Raw genomic sequence first — 16213 nt, 5'->3', positions numbered from 1 at the left:
CAAATGTCTTCCATTTAAGAATGAGGGAGGCCACTGTGTTCTAGGAGAACTTCAATGGTGCAGATCATTTTTGATACCCTTCTCCAGATCTGTGCCTCGACAAAATCCTGTCTCGGAGCTCTATGGGCAATTCCTTCGACCTCATGGCTTGGTTTTGGTTTGACATGCACTGTCAACTGTGGGACCTTATATAGACAGGTCTGTGCCTTTCCAAATCATGTCCAATCAATTGAATTTACAACCGGTGGACTCCAGTCAAGTTGGACAAACATCTCAAGGATGATGAATGGAAACAGGATGATGCACCTGAGCTCAATTTCGAGTCTCATAGCAAAGGGTCTGAATATTTATGTAAAAAAGGTATTTTATAATTTCTTGACATTTGCTAAAATAATTCTAAAACCTTTTTTCGCTTTGTCAAAATGGGGTATTGTGTAGACTGATGAGGATTTATTTTATTTAATCCATTTTAGAATAAGGCTGTAATATAACAAAATGTGGAAAAGTAAAGGGGTCTGAATACTTTCCGAATGCACTGTAAGTGCCTTGCTCAAGGGAACATCAAAATATTTTTCACATAGTAAGCTCAGGGATTTGAACGAGCAACCTTTCGTTAACTGGCCCAGTGCTCTTAACTGTTAGGCTACCTGCCACCCTTATGACAGATTTGTAACATGCTATGTTCCTGCTCCACAATGATTGTTTTGGTTCTTCTCAAGTTGAGTGCAGTGTACTTAATAGTATATAGGTGAGCAGGTGTTGTAGCCATGCTCACCTCCTCATAAGGGTGCTCTCTAGTGGGCCTCTGAGTAGGGAAGGACAGATCCATGAAGTCCACAAGATAGTTGTAGCCATTGGCTATCGGAATGAAGTCCTCATCTGTCTCTATGACCTTAAATACATATTACAAACAGTTAGGCTATGTTTAGTTGGAATTCAAACAATTTGCATTATTCACTGACCTGCAGTTATGATAAATATCAGATAAGAATATGAATAACCAGAATAATCGGAATCAATACACAGATCTAAAGAATTACCAGAATCTTAAAAGTAGAAAAAGAATGAGAAGAATTGGAAAATATTTGTTCTAAGTTCGACCCTCATACCCACTAGATTTGGGTTAAAAATGTATTTTTATTTTTCAAATTGATTGAACATGCCTGGCACAATGGAACCAAGGGTCATAGTCCCTAAAGTGTCAAGCCTGCCCATCTGGCAATCCAAGCAGCCAAAATCAGCTGTTCCAAGGGCAGTTTCCTGGACATAAATTAAACCTAGTCCTGGAACCCCCCAAAAATTCGATAGAGATTCTCCATTGAGCTTTTAATATTTTTAAATTCAGGAATAGGCTTAGTCTGTGTCCGTGAGAGAGTACGTACATGTTTTAAACATTCCAGAAATCTGCAGAGAGAGGAAGTGAATGGAAGGGGTCGCGTTCAGTCGGTACAAAACCTAGAAACGTTTTAAAATTGAGATTGTCCAATAATATTTAAAAATGTCCTTGCATGTTTTACTGCCTACTGAATGCGAGTCAGGAGTTACCAGGAGTGTATTCCTAAATTGCAGACTGTTGCAAAAAAGTTTAATCCAAACGAAAAACATTTTGCAATGAAAACAAGTTTCTATTGGACAAATTCAGGCTTCCGTTTGGTTCCAAGAGTAAACAGTAATCGGTTTCTGTTGAAAAAACGTTTTGCAACAGTCTGCGACTAATGAATCCACCCCAGGAGTCAGCTTGTAGATGTGCAGTAGAGCACTAAGAGCTGTGAGGACTTTTATATGGACTGCAATATTTACCCGGACAACTAGATTGTAGTTTTTAAACCCTGCCCAGATGTAATAAAATTGGATCCAGCAATTATGTTTAAATATCTCAGCGGTGATGGCCCTGTTCAGTTCATCCACGTACAAATCAAAGTCCCAACTGTCCTTATAGATGTTTGTCCCGGATGGAGGGTCGGTGATGGCTTTCCTGTGGTTATAGTCAAATCATACATGATTTAAAGTGCATTTTACCTGGGTTACAACATTAAAAAGGAATTAAATGATGTAGGAAAAAACATAATGTAGAAAGAGAACATAATGGTAGACAATGTAGGGAAGTGAGATAATAATGGCAGACAATGTAGGGAAGTGAGATAATAATGGCAGACAATGTAAGGAAGTGAGGTAAAAATGGTTGACAATGTAAGGAAGTGATGCAATAATGGTAGACAATGTAGGGAAGTGATGTAATAGTGGTTAACAATGTAGGGAAGTTAGGTAATAATGGTATTGACAACAGAGGGAAACAAACACCAAAATGTGATTTGTGATTATTGATGATTGTTGGCATTTCTATGGAGTATGGACTGATATGACAGACATGGACACACACACGATTTGCTGATTGATGAGCAATCCTACCGGCTGGGGCTCATCAGAGCCAGTGCCAGATCGAGCACAGCGCCTGGCTTGGGTGTCCATGTTGTTATGCCTGGAGCGCTCTTCTTGATCAGGGCATTGAGCTCCTCCGCTTTGTTTTTCGTGTTAGTTTCCTTAATGTACCTGTCAGTTAACTTATGTCAGTTGTCAATGTCAAATTGGGATGCAAGTTATATTGAGTGACTCCAATTGAAGCAATAAGAGGGGTCAAAACCTAACCTCAACCTAGAACGGAATTTGTACACAAAATATTAAACATTTTGTAATACCTGTCTGAGGGATGTGCTTCGACAAAGTAACCGGCAAACGGGCAGTAGATCTTGGGCTGCAAGGATTTTACCAGCTGGGTCTTGTAGTTCATGAGCTTCTTCCTTTCATTCTTGATGAAATCAGCTTTCCAGCTCTCTGCAGGGTGAAATCGACACTAGTCAATGAGTGAATCTCAGTTGTGTTTCCTTGATTCCTCGCTTCCTCTCCCCTTGCCTCCTCCTCAAAATGCATTGGAGGACAACATCTGAGGGAAGTAACCTCATATCTGTTCCGATGTGCTTTGAGGAGGAGATAAGGAGAGAGGAAATACAATTGAAATTCACTCCATCTGCAGTCAATAGCCAGGAAAACCCAAGGGAGCAATTCATTTCTCTGTTATTTGTCCGGCTATACATTTGGATGCTGTATACCTGTCCACCTCACCTGTGTATTTTCCTCCACTGAAGGTCATGGGGAAGCCAGACGCCCCTCCAGCAAAGTCGCTCATCATCAGGTCTACATTGTGGGGCAGTCGGCCGTAGTTTGGCCTGGTGCAGTCCACCGTGTTGAGGATCATATGACCTGGGTGGGAGAACCAGGATCAGATGCACCCGTCAAATGAGATAAGGCTTTAAGATGCATCGTATGCCTACCAGGTGGCGCTGGCATATACTTTTACTACTGAACTGACCAGGACCTGAATCAGACAGGATGTGCATGTTCAATAAAATAATGAGTCTTAATTATCCTGATGGAGCCCATCTTTATATGGATGTATAATCTGTTGGTGGATAAAGTGGGATGAAAGTCAGAATGTGTGACCTGCACTTGTACACTGACTGGACAAAACATTAGGAACACATGCTCTTTCCGTGAAATAGACTAACCAGGTGAATCCAGGTGAAGGGTATGATCACTTATTTAAATCCACTCCAATCAGTGTAGATGAAGGGGAGGAGACAGGTTAAAGAAGGATGTTTAACCCTTGAGACATGGGTTGTGTATGCGTGTCATTCAGAGGGTAAATGGGCAAGACAAAATATTTCAGTGCCTTTGAAGGGGGTATGGTAGTAGGTACCAGGCACACCGGTTTGAGTGTGTCAAGAACTGCAGCGCTGCTGGGTTTTTCATGCTCAACAGTTTCCCGTGTGTATCAAGAATGGTTCACCACCCAAAAGAAATCCATCTAACTTGACACAACTGTGGGAAGCTTTGGAGTCAACATGGGCCAGCATCCCTGTGGAACACTTTCAATACCTTGTAGAGTCCATGCCAATAGAGTCCAATTGAGGTTGTTCTGATGGCAAAGGGGGGTGAAATTCAATATTAGGAAGGTGTTCCTAATGTTTCATACACTCGGTGTATATACCACTTAGCAGACCCTTTTATGAAGTGACTTCCTGTGACTGCAGGAATTGAACCCAGGGCTCTGGAGAAGCTAGCACCACGTGCTCTTACAAAGGACATGATGACTACCTTTATATTCAACAATGATACAGGTGTCCAATTCAGGGTGCACTTCATCCTTCAGAATCATGAATCTGAGGTGCTCATCAATCTGACGGAGACAACAGGAGAAGGGCATTAAAGAAGAGCCTTTTGACAGAGGTTCCTTTATCGTATAAACTGTTCATGCAAAGTGAGCTGTTTATGCTTACGTTTTGCCAAATGCCAAAGGGAACGACGTTGATATTTGTCAGCTGCACCTGCCTTTTCTCCAGCATCCTGTAACATGATTCAAATGAGGACAGCATAAACCCAGAAAGGTGACACACTCATTTGTTTTATGGTTGTAAAACCATGTTAATGATTAACATATACAGTTGAAGTTGGAAGTTTACCTACACCTTAGCCAAATACATTTAAACTCAGTTTTTCCACAATTCCTGACATTTAATCCCAGTAAAAATTCCCTGTTTTAGGTCAGTTAGGATCACCACTTTATTTTAATAATGTGAAATGTCAGAATAATAGTAGAGAGAATGATTTATTTCAGCTTTTATTTCTTTCGTCACATTCCCAGTGGGTCAGAAGTTTACATACTAATTGAGTGTATTTGGTAGCACTGCCTTCAAATTGTTTAATAACTTGGGTCTGTCACGATCGTGGTCTAAATAAGTGGACCAAGGAGAGTTCCACATTTTATTAATAGTGAAACTTCCAAAAAAAACAACAAAGATATAACGAACGTGAAATGTGTAGCTCACAATGGCACTCAAACACAACAAAACAATATCCCCCAACGCAGGTGGGAAAAGGGACACACTAAGTATGATCCCCAATTAGAGGCAACGATATTCAGCTGCCTCCAATTGGGAACCATACTCACACACCAACATAGAACTATAATAACTAGAAAACCCCCCTAGTCATGCTGTGACCTATTACACCATAGAGAACCCCGATGGCTCTCTATGGTCAGGGTGTGACAGGGTCAAACATTTCAGGTAGCCTTCCACAAGCTTCCCACAATAAGTTGGGTGAATTTTGGTCCAATCCTCCTGACAGAGCTGGTGTAACTGAGTCAGGTTTGTAGGCCTCCTTGCTCGCACACGCTTTTTCAGTTCTGCCCTCACATTTCCTATAGGATTGAGGTCAGGGCTTTGTGATGGCCACTCCAATAACTTGACTTTGTTGTCCTTAAGCCATTTTGACACAACATTGGAAGTATGCTTGGGGTCATTGTCCATTTGGAAGACCGATTTGCGACCAAGCTTTAACATCCTGACTGATGTCTTGAGATGCCGCTTCAAAATAATTTCCCATCTCATGATGCCATCTATTTTGTAAAGTGCACAAGTCCCTCCTGCAGCAAAGCACCCTCTCCCCCCCAACAACATGATGCTGCCACCCCCATTCATCACGGTTGGGATGGTGTTCTTCAGCTTGCAAGCCTCCCCCTTTTTCCTCCAAAAATAACGATGGTCATTATGGCCAAACAGTTCTATTTTTGTTCCATCAGATCAGAGGACATTTCACCAAAAGTACTATCTTTGTCCCAATGTGCAGTTGCAAACCGTAGTCTGGCTTTTTTATGGCGGTTTTGGAGCAGTGGCTTCTTACTTGCTGAGAGGCCTTTCAACTTATGTTGATATAGGACTCATTTAACTGTGGATATAGATACTTTTGTACCTGTTTCCTCCAGCATCTTCACAAGGTCCTTTGCTTTTGTTCTGGGATTGAGACAAAACGCTTCTCCTTCCTGAGCGGTATGACGACTGCGTGGTCCCATGGTGTTTATAATTGCGTAATATTGTTTGTACAGATGAACATGGTACCTTCAGGCATTTGGATTTTGCTCCCAGGTATGAACCTGACTTGAGGTCTATAATTTTATGGCTGATTTCTTTTGATTTTCCCATGATGTCAAGCAAACAGGCACTGAATTTGAAGGTAGGCCTTGAAACACATCCACAGGTACACCTCCAATTGACTCAAATGATGTCAATTAGCCTATCAGAAGCTTCTAAAGCCAAGACATCCTTTTATGGAATTTTCCAAGCTGGTTAAAGGCACAATCAACTTAGTGTATGTAAACTTCTGACCCACTTGTATTGTGATACAGTGATTTATACGTGAAATAATCTGTCTGTAAACAATTGTTGGAAAAATTACTTCTGTCATGCACAAAGTAGATGTCCTACCCGATGAGCCAAAACTATAGTTTGTTAACAAGATATTTGTGGGGTGGTTGAAAAACAAGTTTTAATGACTCCAACCTAAGTGTATGTAAACTTCCGAGTTCAACTATATATAGATAACACTTACCAGAACACTGGCCTTGATGTGTCGCCAACATAAATAGGAACATCGGGTCTCGTCGCAGAGAGGGATTTTAAGGTTGGGTAGCTGAAAATACATTTTTCAGGAATTATCTTAAAACGTCCTGCCTTCTGTGTGCTCATCCTCATAAGGAAAATTGGAATCAACATTTCTGCTTACTTCCGTAATTGAAATTAGGGTCCCACTTTAAACTAAGTACAACTTATAAAGGCTCAATATAGCTTACATAGATGATATGTGAAGCATTTATATCATACTCAATAAATGGTGTATAAACATACATAGTTTACACACCATTTATACACCACCCTTTATACACCATTTATAGAATATGACACACGCTTATAGATTATCTGTGAAGCATTTGCGTAGTGCTTCAGAAACTTCATGCATGCTATAAAATGCCTTTATACTTCGTTAAAGTGGGACCGGAATGATAAATACATTGAAATCAGTCGTGGCTGGTGGGTGGAGATTGCGGAGGACGGGCTCATTGTAATGTTTGGAATAGTATGTGTCTGATACGTTCAGTCCATTCCCTTCCAGTTTCACTGAGCCCATCCTCCCATATCAATCCATTTCATTCTGCCATACAGGTACCATCTCTACATGTCTGTACCATACTCCATACAGGTACCATCTCTACATGCCTGTACCATCTCTACATGCCTGTACCATACTCCATACAGGTACCATCTCTACATGCCTGTACCATACTCCATACAGGTACCATCTCTACATACCTGTACCATACAGGTACCATCGCTACATGCCTGTACCATACAGGTACCATCTCTACATGCCTGTACCATACAGGTACCATCTCTACATGCCTGTACCATACTGGTACCATCTCTACATGCCTGTACCATACTCCATACAGGTACCATCTCTACATGCCTGTACCATACTCCATACAGGTACCATCTCTACATGCCTGTACCATACAGGTACCATCTCTACATGCCTGTACCATACTGGTACCATCTCTACATGCCTGTACCATACTGGTACCATCTCTACATGCCTGTACCATACTCCATACAGGTACCATCTCTACATACCTGTACCATACTCTATACAGGTACCATCTCTACATGCCTGTACCATACAGGTACCATCTCTACATGCCTGTACCATACAGGTACCATCTCTACATGCCTGTACCATACAGGTACCATCTCTACATGCCTGTACCATACTCCATACAGGTACCATCTCTACATACCTGTACCATACAGGTACCATCTCTACATACCTGTACCATACTACGTACAGGTAGCATCTCTACATACCTGTACCACATTCCATACAGGTACCATCTCTGAATACCTGAGGTGGTCGGAGTGCATGTGGCTGATGTAGATGAGGTCGGCCATGCACAGCCTCTCCATGGAGTCAGCAGGGGGCTCATGGAGCAGCCACCAGCCCCTGGCGAAGGCCGGACCCGTCAGCCAGGGGTCGAATATCATCTTCTTCCCCCCTAGCTGGAGCTCCATGCATGCATGGGTGAGGTAGGTCACCTGGAGGAACATGAAGGTTGAGTTTGGAGCGGAGAATCTTGTCGCCCGACGTGCTATCTTTTTAGATTTGCGTGCGGCGCTGTTGACCAATCACATTGATATAAATAGCCTGTCGGCCATATGGGGAAAATCTCAGAGGTGTCGGTGTTGGGACTGTCGTTTCTGTGTCTCTGGAATTTAAATGAACACAGGGGAGATGGTCACAGATTACTTTTTGACCAACTGTCCCTCAGAGTCCCAGCAATGTGTCCTGCACTGTTGTTGGGCACGGCTGTGATCGGAGATCTATCCCGATACGTAATCTAGAATCTTGGATGGCGGTTGGTGATATCTTTCAACCTTTGCCCATCTCCCTTATGTGTCCCAGGCTTAAGTGTGGCACTGCAGCCTTTCAGCTGAGAACACACTCAGATTTCACATTATAAAAGTGGTGATGAGATCAAAGATGAGTAGAAGATTGTGTAGACACACAACTCTCGGTTATCATTTTAAGGCTCATATTTGATTAACTCCGGGTAATTACTAACTAGCCTTGGATCATAGCCAGTGTTTGTGTCCTTGTCACAAATTTGTGACTAAACAACATGGTAATGTGTTCCACATTAGTTTCAACCAGCCTGGTGAAGACATCTTTTTCATGACGAGACCAAGATCACAACCAGATCAAGACATGTTTTTCTGACCTTAACAAAACGTCTTTATACAACCAGTATACATCCTGACCATGATGTCATGTAAGATGTCAATGTAATTGCAACCAGTTTTGCCCACTGGGAAAGGCCTGTCCAGCCGTGGGTGTGTGTGACAAGCTGTACTCACAGTCACCTCTCCCTCCTGCAGTTCCTGTGGATCCTGGGGGTCTGCCAACCAGTGGTCCCAGACGATCACCTCCACGAGCTGAAGACCACCCTCGTCTGTCATCACGACGTCTGCGTTAGCAAAATCAAGCCAAAGTCAAAACTCTTCCGATTAATAATCTAATGAATTACTTTTATTTGATTATCTTAAGTTGAAGTCGGAAGTTTATACACCTTAGCCAAATACATTTAAACTCAGTTTTCACAATTCCCTTTAATCCTAGTAAATATTCTCTGTTTTAGGTCAGTTAAGATCACCACTTTATTTTAAGAATGTGAAATGTCAGAATAATAGTAGAGAGAATTATTTATTTTGGCTTTTATTTCTTTCGTCACATTCCCAGTGGGTCAGAGGTTTACATACACTGTCACACCCTGACCATAGAGAGCCTTTTTATTCTCTATGTTGGTTAGGTCGGGGTGTGACTAGGGTGGGTAATCTAGGTCGTTTTTTTTCTACCATGTTGGCCTGGTATGGTTCCCAATCAGAGGCAGCTGTTTATCGTTGTCTCTGATTGGGGATCATATTTAGGCAGCCATTTCCCCACTGTGTTTTGTGGGATCTTGTTTGTGTAGTTACCTGTGAGCACTGCTTGAGCTTCACGTGTCTTTTATTCTTTATTGTTTTTTTGTTCGGTTCTCTGATAATTAAAAGATGTCGAACCGATTCCACGCTGCGCTTTGGTCTGAGTATGATTACAACGACGATCGTCACGATCGACACTCAATTAGTATTTTGTAGCATTGCCTTTAAATGGTTTAACTTGGGTCAAACGTGTCGGGATAGCCTTCCACAAGCTTCCCACAATAAGTTGGGTGAATTTTGGCCCATTTCTCCTGACACAGTTGGTGTAACTGAGTCAGGTTTGCAGGCCTCCTTGCTCACACACGCTTTTTCAGTTCTGTCCACACATTTTCTATAGGATTGAGGTCAGGGCTTTGTGATGGCCACTCAAATACCTTGACTTTGTTGTCCTTAAGCCATTTTGCCACAACTTTGGAAGTATGCTTGGGGTCATTGTCCATTTGCAAGACCCATTTGCGACCAAGCTTTAACTTCCTGACTGATGTCTTGAGATGTAGCTTCAATATATCCACATAATTGTCCTCCCTTCAATGCCATCTATTTTGTGAAGTGCACCAGTCTCTCCTGCAGCAACACACCCACACAACTTGATGCTGCCACCCGTGCTTCACGGTTGGGATGGTGTTCTTCGACTTGAAAGCCTCCCCCTTTTTCCTCCAAACATAACGATGGTCATTATGGCCATACAGTTCTATTTTTGTTTCATCAGACAAGAGGACATGTCTCCAAAAAGTACGATATTTTGTCCCCATGTGCAGTTGCAAACCGTAGTCTGGCTTTTTTATGGCAGTTTTGGAGCAGTGGCTTCTTCCTTGGCGAGCAGCCTTTCAGGTTATGTTGATATAGGACTCGTTTTACTGTGGATATAGATCATTTTCCTGAGCAGTATGACAGCTGCATGGTCCCATGGTGTTTATACTTGCGTACTATTATTTGTACAGATGAACGTGGTACCTTCAGGCGTTAGGAAATTGCTCCCAAGGATGAACCAGACTTGTGGAGGTCTATAAAAAACGTTTTGAGTTCTTGGCTGATTTCTTTTGATTTTCCCATAATGTCAAGCAACAAGGCACTGAGTTTGAAGGTAGGCATTGAAATACATCCACAGGTGCACCTCCAATTGACTCAAATGATGTCAATTAGCCTATCAGTAGCTTCTAAAGCCATGACATCATTTTCTGGAATTTTCCAAGCTGTTTAAAGGCACAGTCAAGTTAGTGTATGTAAACTTCTGACCCACTGGAATTGTGATACAGTGAATTATAAGTGAAATAATCTGTCTGTAAACAATTGTTTGAAAGATTACATGTGTCATGCGCAAGGTAGATGTCGTAATTGACTTGCTAAAATTATAGTTTGTTAACAAGAAATTTGTGGAGTGGTTGAAAAACAAGTTCTAATGACTCCAACCTAAGTATATGTAAACATCACACTTCAACTGTACATATAGACATATTAAACATCTGACTTATTATTTACATTGTGTTCCTCGTGTCATTTTTAGATGGCCAAAGGAATGGACAGCTGGAGCTGGGCACTCAGCCCACGGGACGCTGAACAGCGTCTACCTCCTAGTCATAAGACTGCTAAACAGTTAGTCCAGGTAGCTATTGGCTAACTATCTGCATTGACCCTTTTTGGACTAAGTCTTTTGACTCATCACATACGCTGCTGTTACTGTTTATTATCTATCCTGTTACCTGGTCACTTTATCTCACCTATGTGAACATATCTACCTCAATTACATCATACCCCTGCACATCTACTCGATACTGGTACCTCGTGTAACGTTCTATAGCCAAGTTATCGTTACTCTGGATTTATTCCTTGTGTTATTATTTTTCTATTTCTCTTTTTTTCTCTCTGCATTGTTGGGAAGGTCCGTAAGTAAGCATTTCACTGTTAGTCTACATCTGTTGTTTACGTAGCATGTGACATAACATTTGATTTAATGATCAGTATCCCACAATGTGTACAAATATACACAAGTTGTCAGAGAACACAAAAGATTAGACATACCGTTTCATATGACCCAAAATGGCAAATAGACTTAAAATGCCATTCGATAACCTTTCAGGTTGAGAAAATGGCAGCTCAACTTACCCAGCTCATCCTGTGTGAAGCTGTCAGGAGGGTTCACATACTGCATAGTTGAGACGTTCAGCTTCCAGTAGTGTTTTGTACATTGGACCGTCCTGCATCAGAAAAACCTTTCAGTCCCATGGAATAGATATGTTTTATCTAAGCCTCGGTATTAAAGAAGTTGTTCAGGATTTTACCACTTGATGTTAAATGGTTCCTCAGCCTGAAAGTATGGGCCAGGAGAAACTGTAATCCAAGGTTCGGTATTCTCTAAACAGCCGCTACTAACTCCAACTATCTTTAGTTGTAGAGTCCTGAACTTCCCTTTTAAGTCTACTTACCTTCCATCTAAGTCCTCTATGTCTTTGATGAACAGGCCTCCTTGGTGTTTGCATTGGTTCTTGCAGGCCTTCAGCTCTCCATTTTCTTTGTATATGATGTAGCACTTGCCATCATCTGGGCTCTTCTTAAAGTTGATGCCATCTTTGAGTGAGAACACCGCCTCAGAGTCCAGGGACAGCACTGTCTTTGAAGACTGGGCTGTCATTTGAGTGGTGGAATTGAAGTGCTGATGAGTAAAGTAGAGTATAAGTGGATGGTACTCGTAAGAAGAATTTACAGGTGAACTGAACAGAAGTCATCAATAAAGGCAATAAAACAATCTATTCAGTTTATTACAAGTTGCAACAGGGAGATACTTCCAGCACAGAACCAGAGAAAATGTCTAACTGGCCTTATATCCTAATCAGCAGACAACTGTTCTGTAAACATCAGTCCCAGAGGCAAGTGGGAAGTCCAAACAAGTAAGTGACATTGCTACAGAATCACAGTGTTCAGACAATACAATAATAATCAGTGTGTCCTCGGTCCTTGTATCTCCAGTCTGGCATCAAACACTATCAACAGATGTGAGTTTAATCCATAACATACCGCATCGAGGCTAGTGACCATCAACTCGAGTATCACAAACAAAACACTGGAAATCGTGTATTACAGAAAGGGGAAATATATGAATATAACACTTTACTTCACACTTAGTGTCATAACACATTATGACACTGTCATAACCATGTCATAACATCTGACAACGTGTCATAACCTGTCATAATACTGTTTCATATGTTTAGACCTGTTGTGACATATATTATGATATTTTATGGGTGGTTATGACACATGAGTTTCAAAACCCACAAAACCTACCACACAAGGCAAAACATTCCATTCCACCATAGCCTACGTATCAACAGTATTTTTTTTAAATTGACTATATTCAATTACCAATGCTCTGTTTCTGATGACTGGGATGAATGCAAGAGCAGACGCAGGACAAGACACCCTCTTTTTGACAGATGACTGGTATAAGGGCATGTATGTGATTGGCCTATCTGACTTATGTGATTATGATGGTCATAATGCTTCTTGAGTGTCAAAGTGTATTTTCTTAGTCCAAGTAAAGTGACACAGGATGGTCATAATGCTTCTTGACAGTCTCATAAAGTGTATTTTCTACAAGTTGTTTAAAATATGATAGAGAGAGAGAACCTACATTTTAGACAATGGCACAGATTCAAAGAATTAAACATTATACCATTATTATTTACATGTTCATGGTTAGTTCAAATGAGTAATATCTAAATTCAAACAAATGTCAGTTCCTCATAGAGTACTGTGACACTTTGGGAACTAAATATTGCATTGAAATGTATGGAATTACCAGGAGCAGACCTGGGTACAAATACATGAGTATTTATATTTGAAATTCTGATCTCATAATATGAGTATTATGTGGTCAAAATCCGCTACCTCTTAACATTTCCTACAAATAGTAGGCTATCCAAACACATTCTGCCAAATACCCAAGGAACAAACAGAAAGTGGGTTCAATGCATAGAGTATTTCTATATTTTTATTTATTGAAATACCCCACATTTGAACATGGGTCTGATTCAGAGACTTTTTGGTTGTAAGAGCAATCATCCTCAATTCATATTTTTCTTCAGCTCATATGACTGAAATTCATCCAAAGTTAATTGAATTTCAAGTTAAGTTAACAGTTTCAGCAAACCCTTTCTTTAACCTTTTTGGGATAGGGGGCAGCATTTTCACTTTTGGATGAATAGCGTGCCCAGAGTGAACTGCCTCCTACTCTGTCCCAGATGCTATTATATGCATATTATTATTAGTATTGGATAGAAAACACTCTGAAGTTTCTAGAACTGTTTGAATGATGTCTGTGAGTAACAGAACTCATATGGCAGGCGAAAACCTGAGAAAAATCCAACCAGGAAGCGGGACATTGAGGTTTGTAGTTTTTCAAAGCTTGGCCTACCAAATACACATTGAGATATGGATGAGGTTGCACTTCCTAGGGCTTCCACTAGATGTCAACCATCTTTAGAAACTGGTTTGAGGATTCTACTATAAAGGAGGGGCTCATGAGACCTTTTTAAGTCAGTGGTCTGGAAGAGAGCCTTGGTCTCATGATGCACGCTCCCGACAGAGTTACTTCTCGTTCCATTGCTTTTCTGAAGACAAAGGAATTCTCCGGTTGGAACATTATTGATGTTTAGTTAAACACATCCTAAAGATTGATTCCATACATCGTTTGACAAGTTTCTAAAAAGGACTGTAACTGAACTTTGAGTTTGTCTGGATGAAGTGCCTGTGCCTCATGAAGATGGATTACTGGGCTGAACACGCTAACAACAAGTGGCTATTTGGACATAAATGATGGAACAAATCAGTCATTTATTGTCGAACTGGGATTCCTGGGAGTGCCTTTTGATGAACAGCAAAGGTAAGTTAATATTTATGGTGTTGTTTCTAACTTTGTTGATTCCAAAATGGCGGATATTCCTCTGGCTGTTTTGGGTTCTGAGCGCCGTTCTCAGATTGTTTTTTCCGTAAAGTGTTTTTGAAATCTGACACAGCGGTTGCATTAAGGAGGAGTCTCTTTAATTCTGTGAATAACACTTGTATCTTTTATCAATGTTTATTATGAGTATTTCTGCAAAATCACCGGATGTTTTGGAATCAAGGCGCCAATTTAAACTGAGATTTTTGGATACAAATATGCACATTATCAAACAAAACATATATGTATTGTGTAACATGAAGTCCTATGAGTGTCATCTGATGAAGATCAAAGGTTAGTTGTTAATTTTATCTATATTTCTGCTTTTTGTGACTCCTATCTTTGGCTGGAAAAATGGCTGTGTGTTTTTGTGACTTGGCTCTGACCTAACATGTTGTGCTTTAGCTGTAAAGCATTTGCTGTATTGGGCACGATGGGTAGATTAACAAGATGTTTCTTTCATTTGCTGTATTGGACTTGTTAATGTGTGAAAGTTACATATTTAAAAAAAATATTTTTGAATTTCGCGGAATGTTGTCGAGCTTGCGCTAGAAAGGTTAAGGACTTGACAAATAAAAACAGTGTAGAGTGATGTTTGGTATGGGACGTCCCTACCATAACTCCTAACCTTAACCCTATTCCTTAACCTGAACTTCTATGGGGTAAGGAAGTCCCAAGGATCCCGGATAACACAAATATTTGGTGTCCAGTACACCGATACAGGCAGAAAGTGGTAAATATGATTCAAGGACAGAGAAGTAAAGCACAAAATAATGTTTCAGTCAATTTTATTTTACATTCATCTTTTGAACTGTCATTGTAATTCGATGTAATTCTGCATTTTAATCTTTTGAAAGTTCAGAGCTTAATTTATGTAAACTACCATGAGCAAAATATATAAATTAGTTAAATGTTTTAATGCTATTAAGTGCTATCCTCTGAGAATACAATGTACATCTCACTGTATATGTTTGTAGCGAAATAAATTCAATATTATAATGTATTTATCTGTTAACTTCTTAGGGCTGAAATCCCGTTAATGGGATCAATATAACAGCCAGTGAAAGTGCAGGGCGCCAAATTCAAAACAGAAATCTCATAATTAAAATTCCTCAAACATACATGTATCTTATTCCATTTTAAAAGGTAATCTTGTTGTTAATCCCACCACAGTGTCTGATTTCAAATAGGCTTTACAGCGAAAGCACCACAAACGATTATATTAGGTCAGACCCAAGTCACAAAAACACACAGCCATTTTTCCAGCCAAAGAGTGGAGACACAAAAAGCATAAATAGACAGAGAATGAATCACTAACCTTTGATGATCTTCATCAGATGACACTCATAGGACTTCATGTATGTTTTGTTCGGTGAAGTTCATATTTATATAAAAAAATCTCAGTATACATTGGGCATGTTATGTTCAATAGTTCCAAAAACATCCGGTCAATTTGTAGAGAGCCACATCAATTTACAGAAATACTCATCATAAATGTTGATGAAAATACAAGTGTTATACATGGAATTAAAGATATACTTCTCCTTAACTTTTTATGGCTGCAGGGGCAGTATTGATTAGCTTGGATGAAAATGTGCCCATATCAAACGGCCTGCTCCTCAGTCATAGTTGCTAATATTTGCATATTATTGTTAGTATTGGACAGAAAACATGAAAGTTTCTAAAACTGTTTGAATGATGTCTGAGTATAACAGACCTCATATTGGCAGGCAAAATCCTGAGTTGAAATCAAAACAGGAAGTCAGAAATCTGAGCTTGTATGTATTCACCAGAGTCCCCAATGAAATCCCCTTGAGATATGAATGTTGCACTGCCTAGGGGTTCCACTATG

The 16213-nt window shown here is 40.4% G+C and overlaps 1 protein-coding gene across 1 annotated transcript in view; it reads right to left on the bottom strand.

The window, feature by feature from the left end:
- Positions 1-12054, bottom strand: part of LOC139392962 (cytidine monophosphate-N-acetylneuraminic acid hydroxylase-like) — a 43222-nt gene extending 31168 nt beyond the window's left edge. Inside the window, exons 1-12 of the mRNA XM_071141272.1 lie at positions 11849-12054; positions 11529-11620; positions 8802-8911; positions 7792-7982; positions 6445-6525; positions 4335-4401; positions 4153-4234; positions 3121-3258; positions 2697-2832; positions 2410-2550; positions 1801-1975; positions 776-892 (exon numbers count right to left, since the gene is read on the bottom strand). Of these exons, the coding sequence (XP_070997373.1) occupies positions 776-892; positions 1801-1975; positions 2410-2550; positions 2697-2832; positions 3121-3258; positions 4153-4234; positions 4335-4401; positions 6445-6525; positions 7792-7982; positions 8802-8911; positions 11529-11620; positions 11849-12054 (1536 nt within the window). The remainder of the gene's footprint in view (positions 1-775; positions 893-1800; positions 1976-2409; positions 2551-2696; positions 2833-3120; positions 3259-4152; positions 4235-4334; positions 4402-6444; positions 6526-7791; positions 7983-8801; positions 8912-11528; positions 11621-11848) is intronic.
- Positions 12055-16213: the final 4159 nt, after the last annotated feature.

The sequence above is a fragment of the Oncorhynchus clarkii genome, chromosome 33, assembly GCF_045791955.1.
Source record: "Oncorhynchus clarkii lewisi isolate Uvic-CL-2024 chromosome 33, UVic_Ocla_1.0, whole genome shotgun sequence".
NCBI lineage: Eukaryota > Metazoa > Chordata > Actinopteri > Salmoniformes > Salmonidae > Oncorhynchus > Oncorhynchus clarkii.
This window is presented reverse-complemented; position numbering and strand designations above follow the sequence as displayed.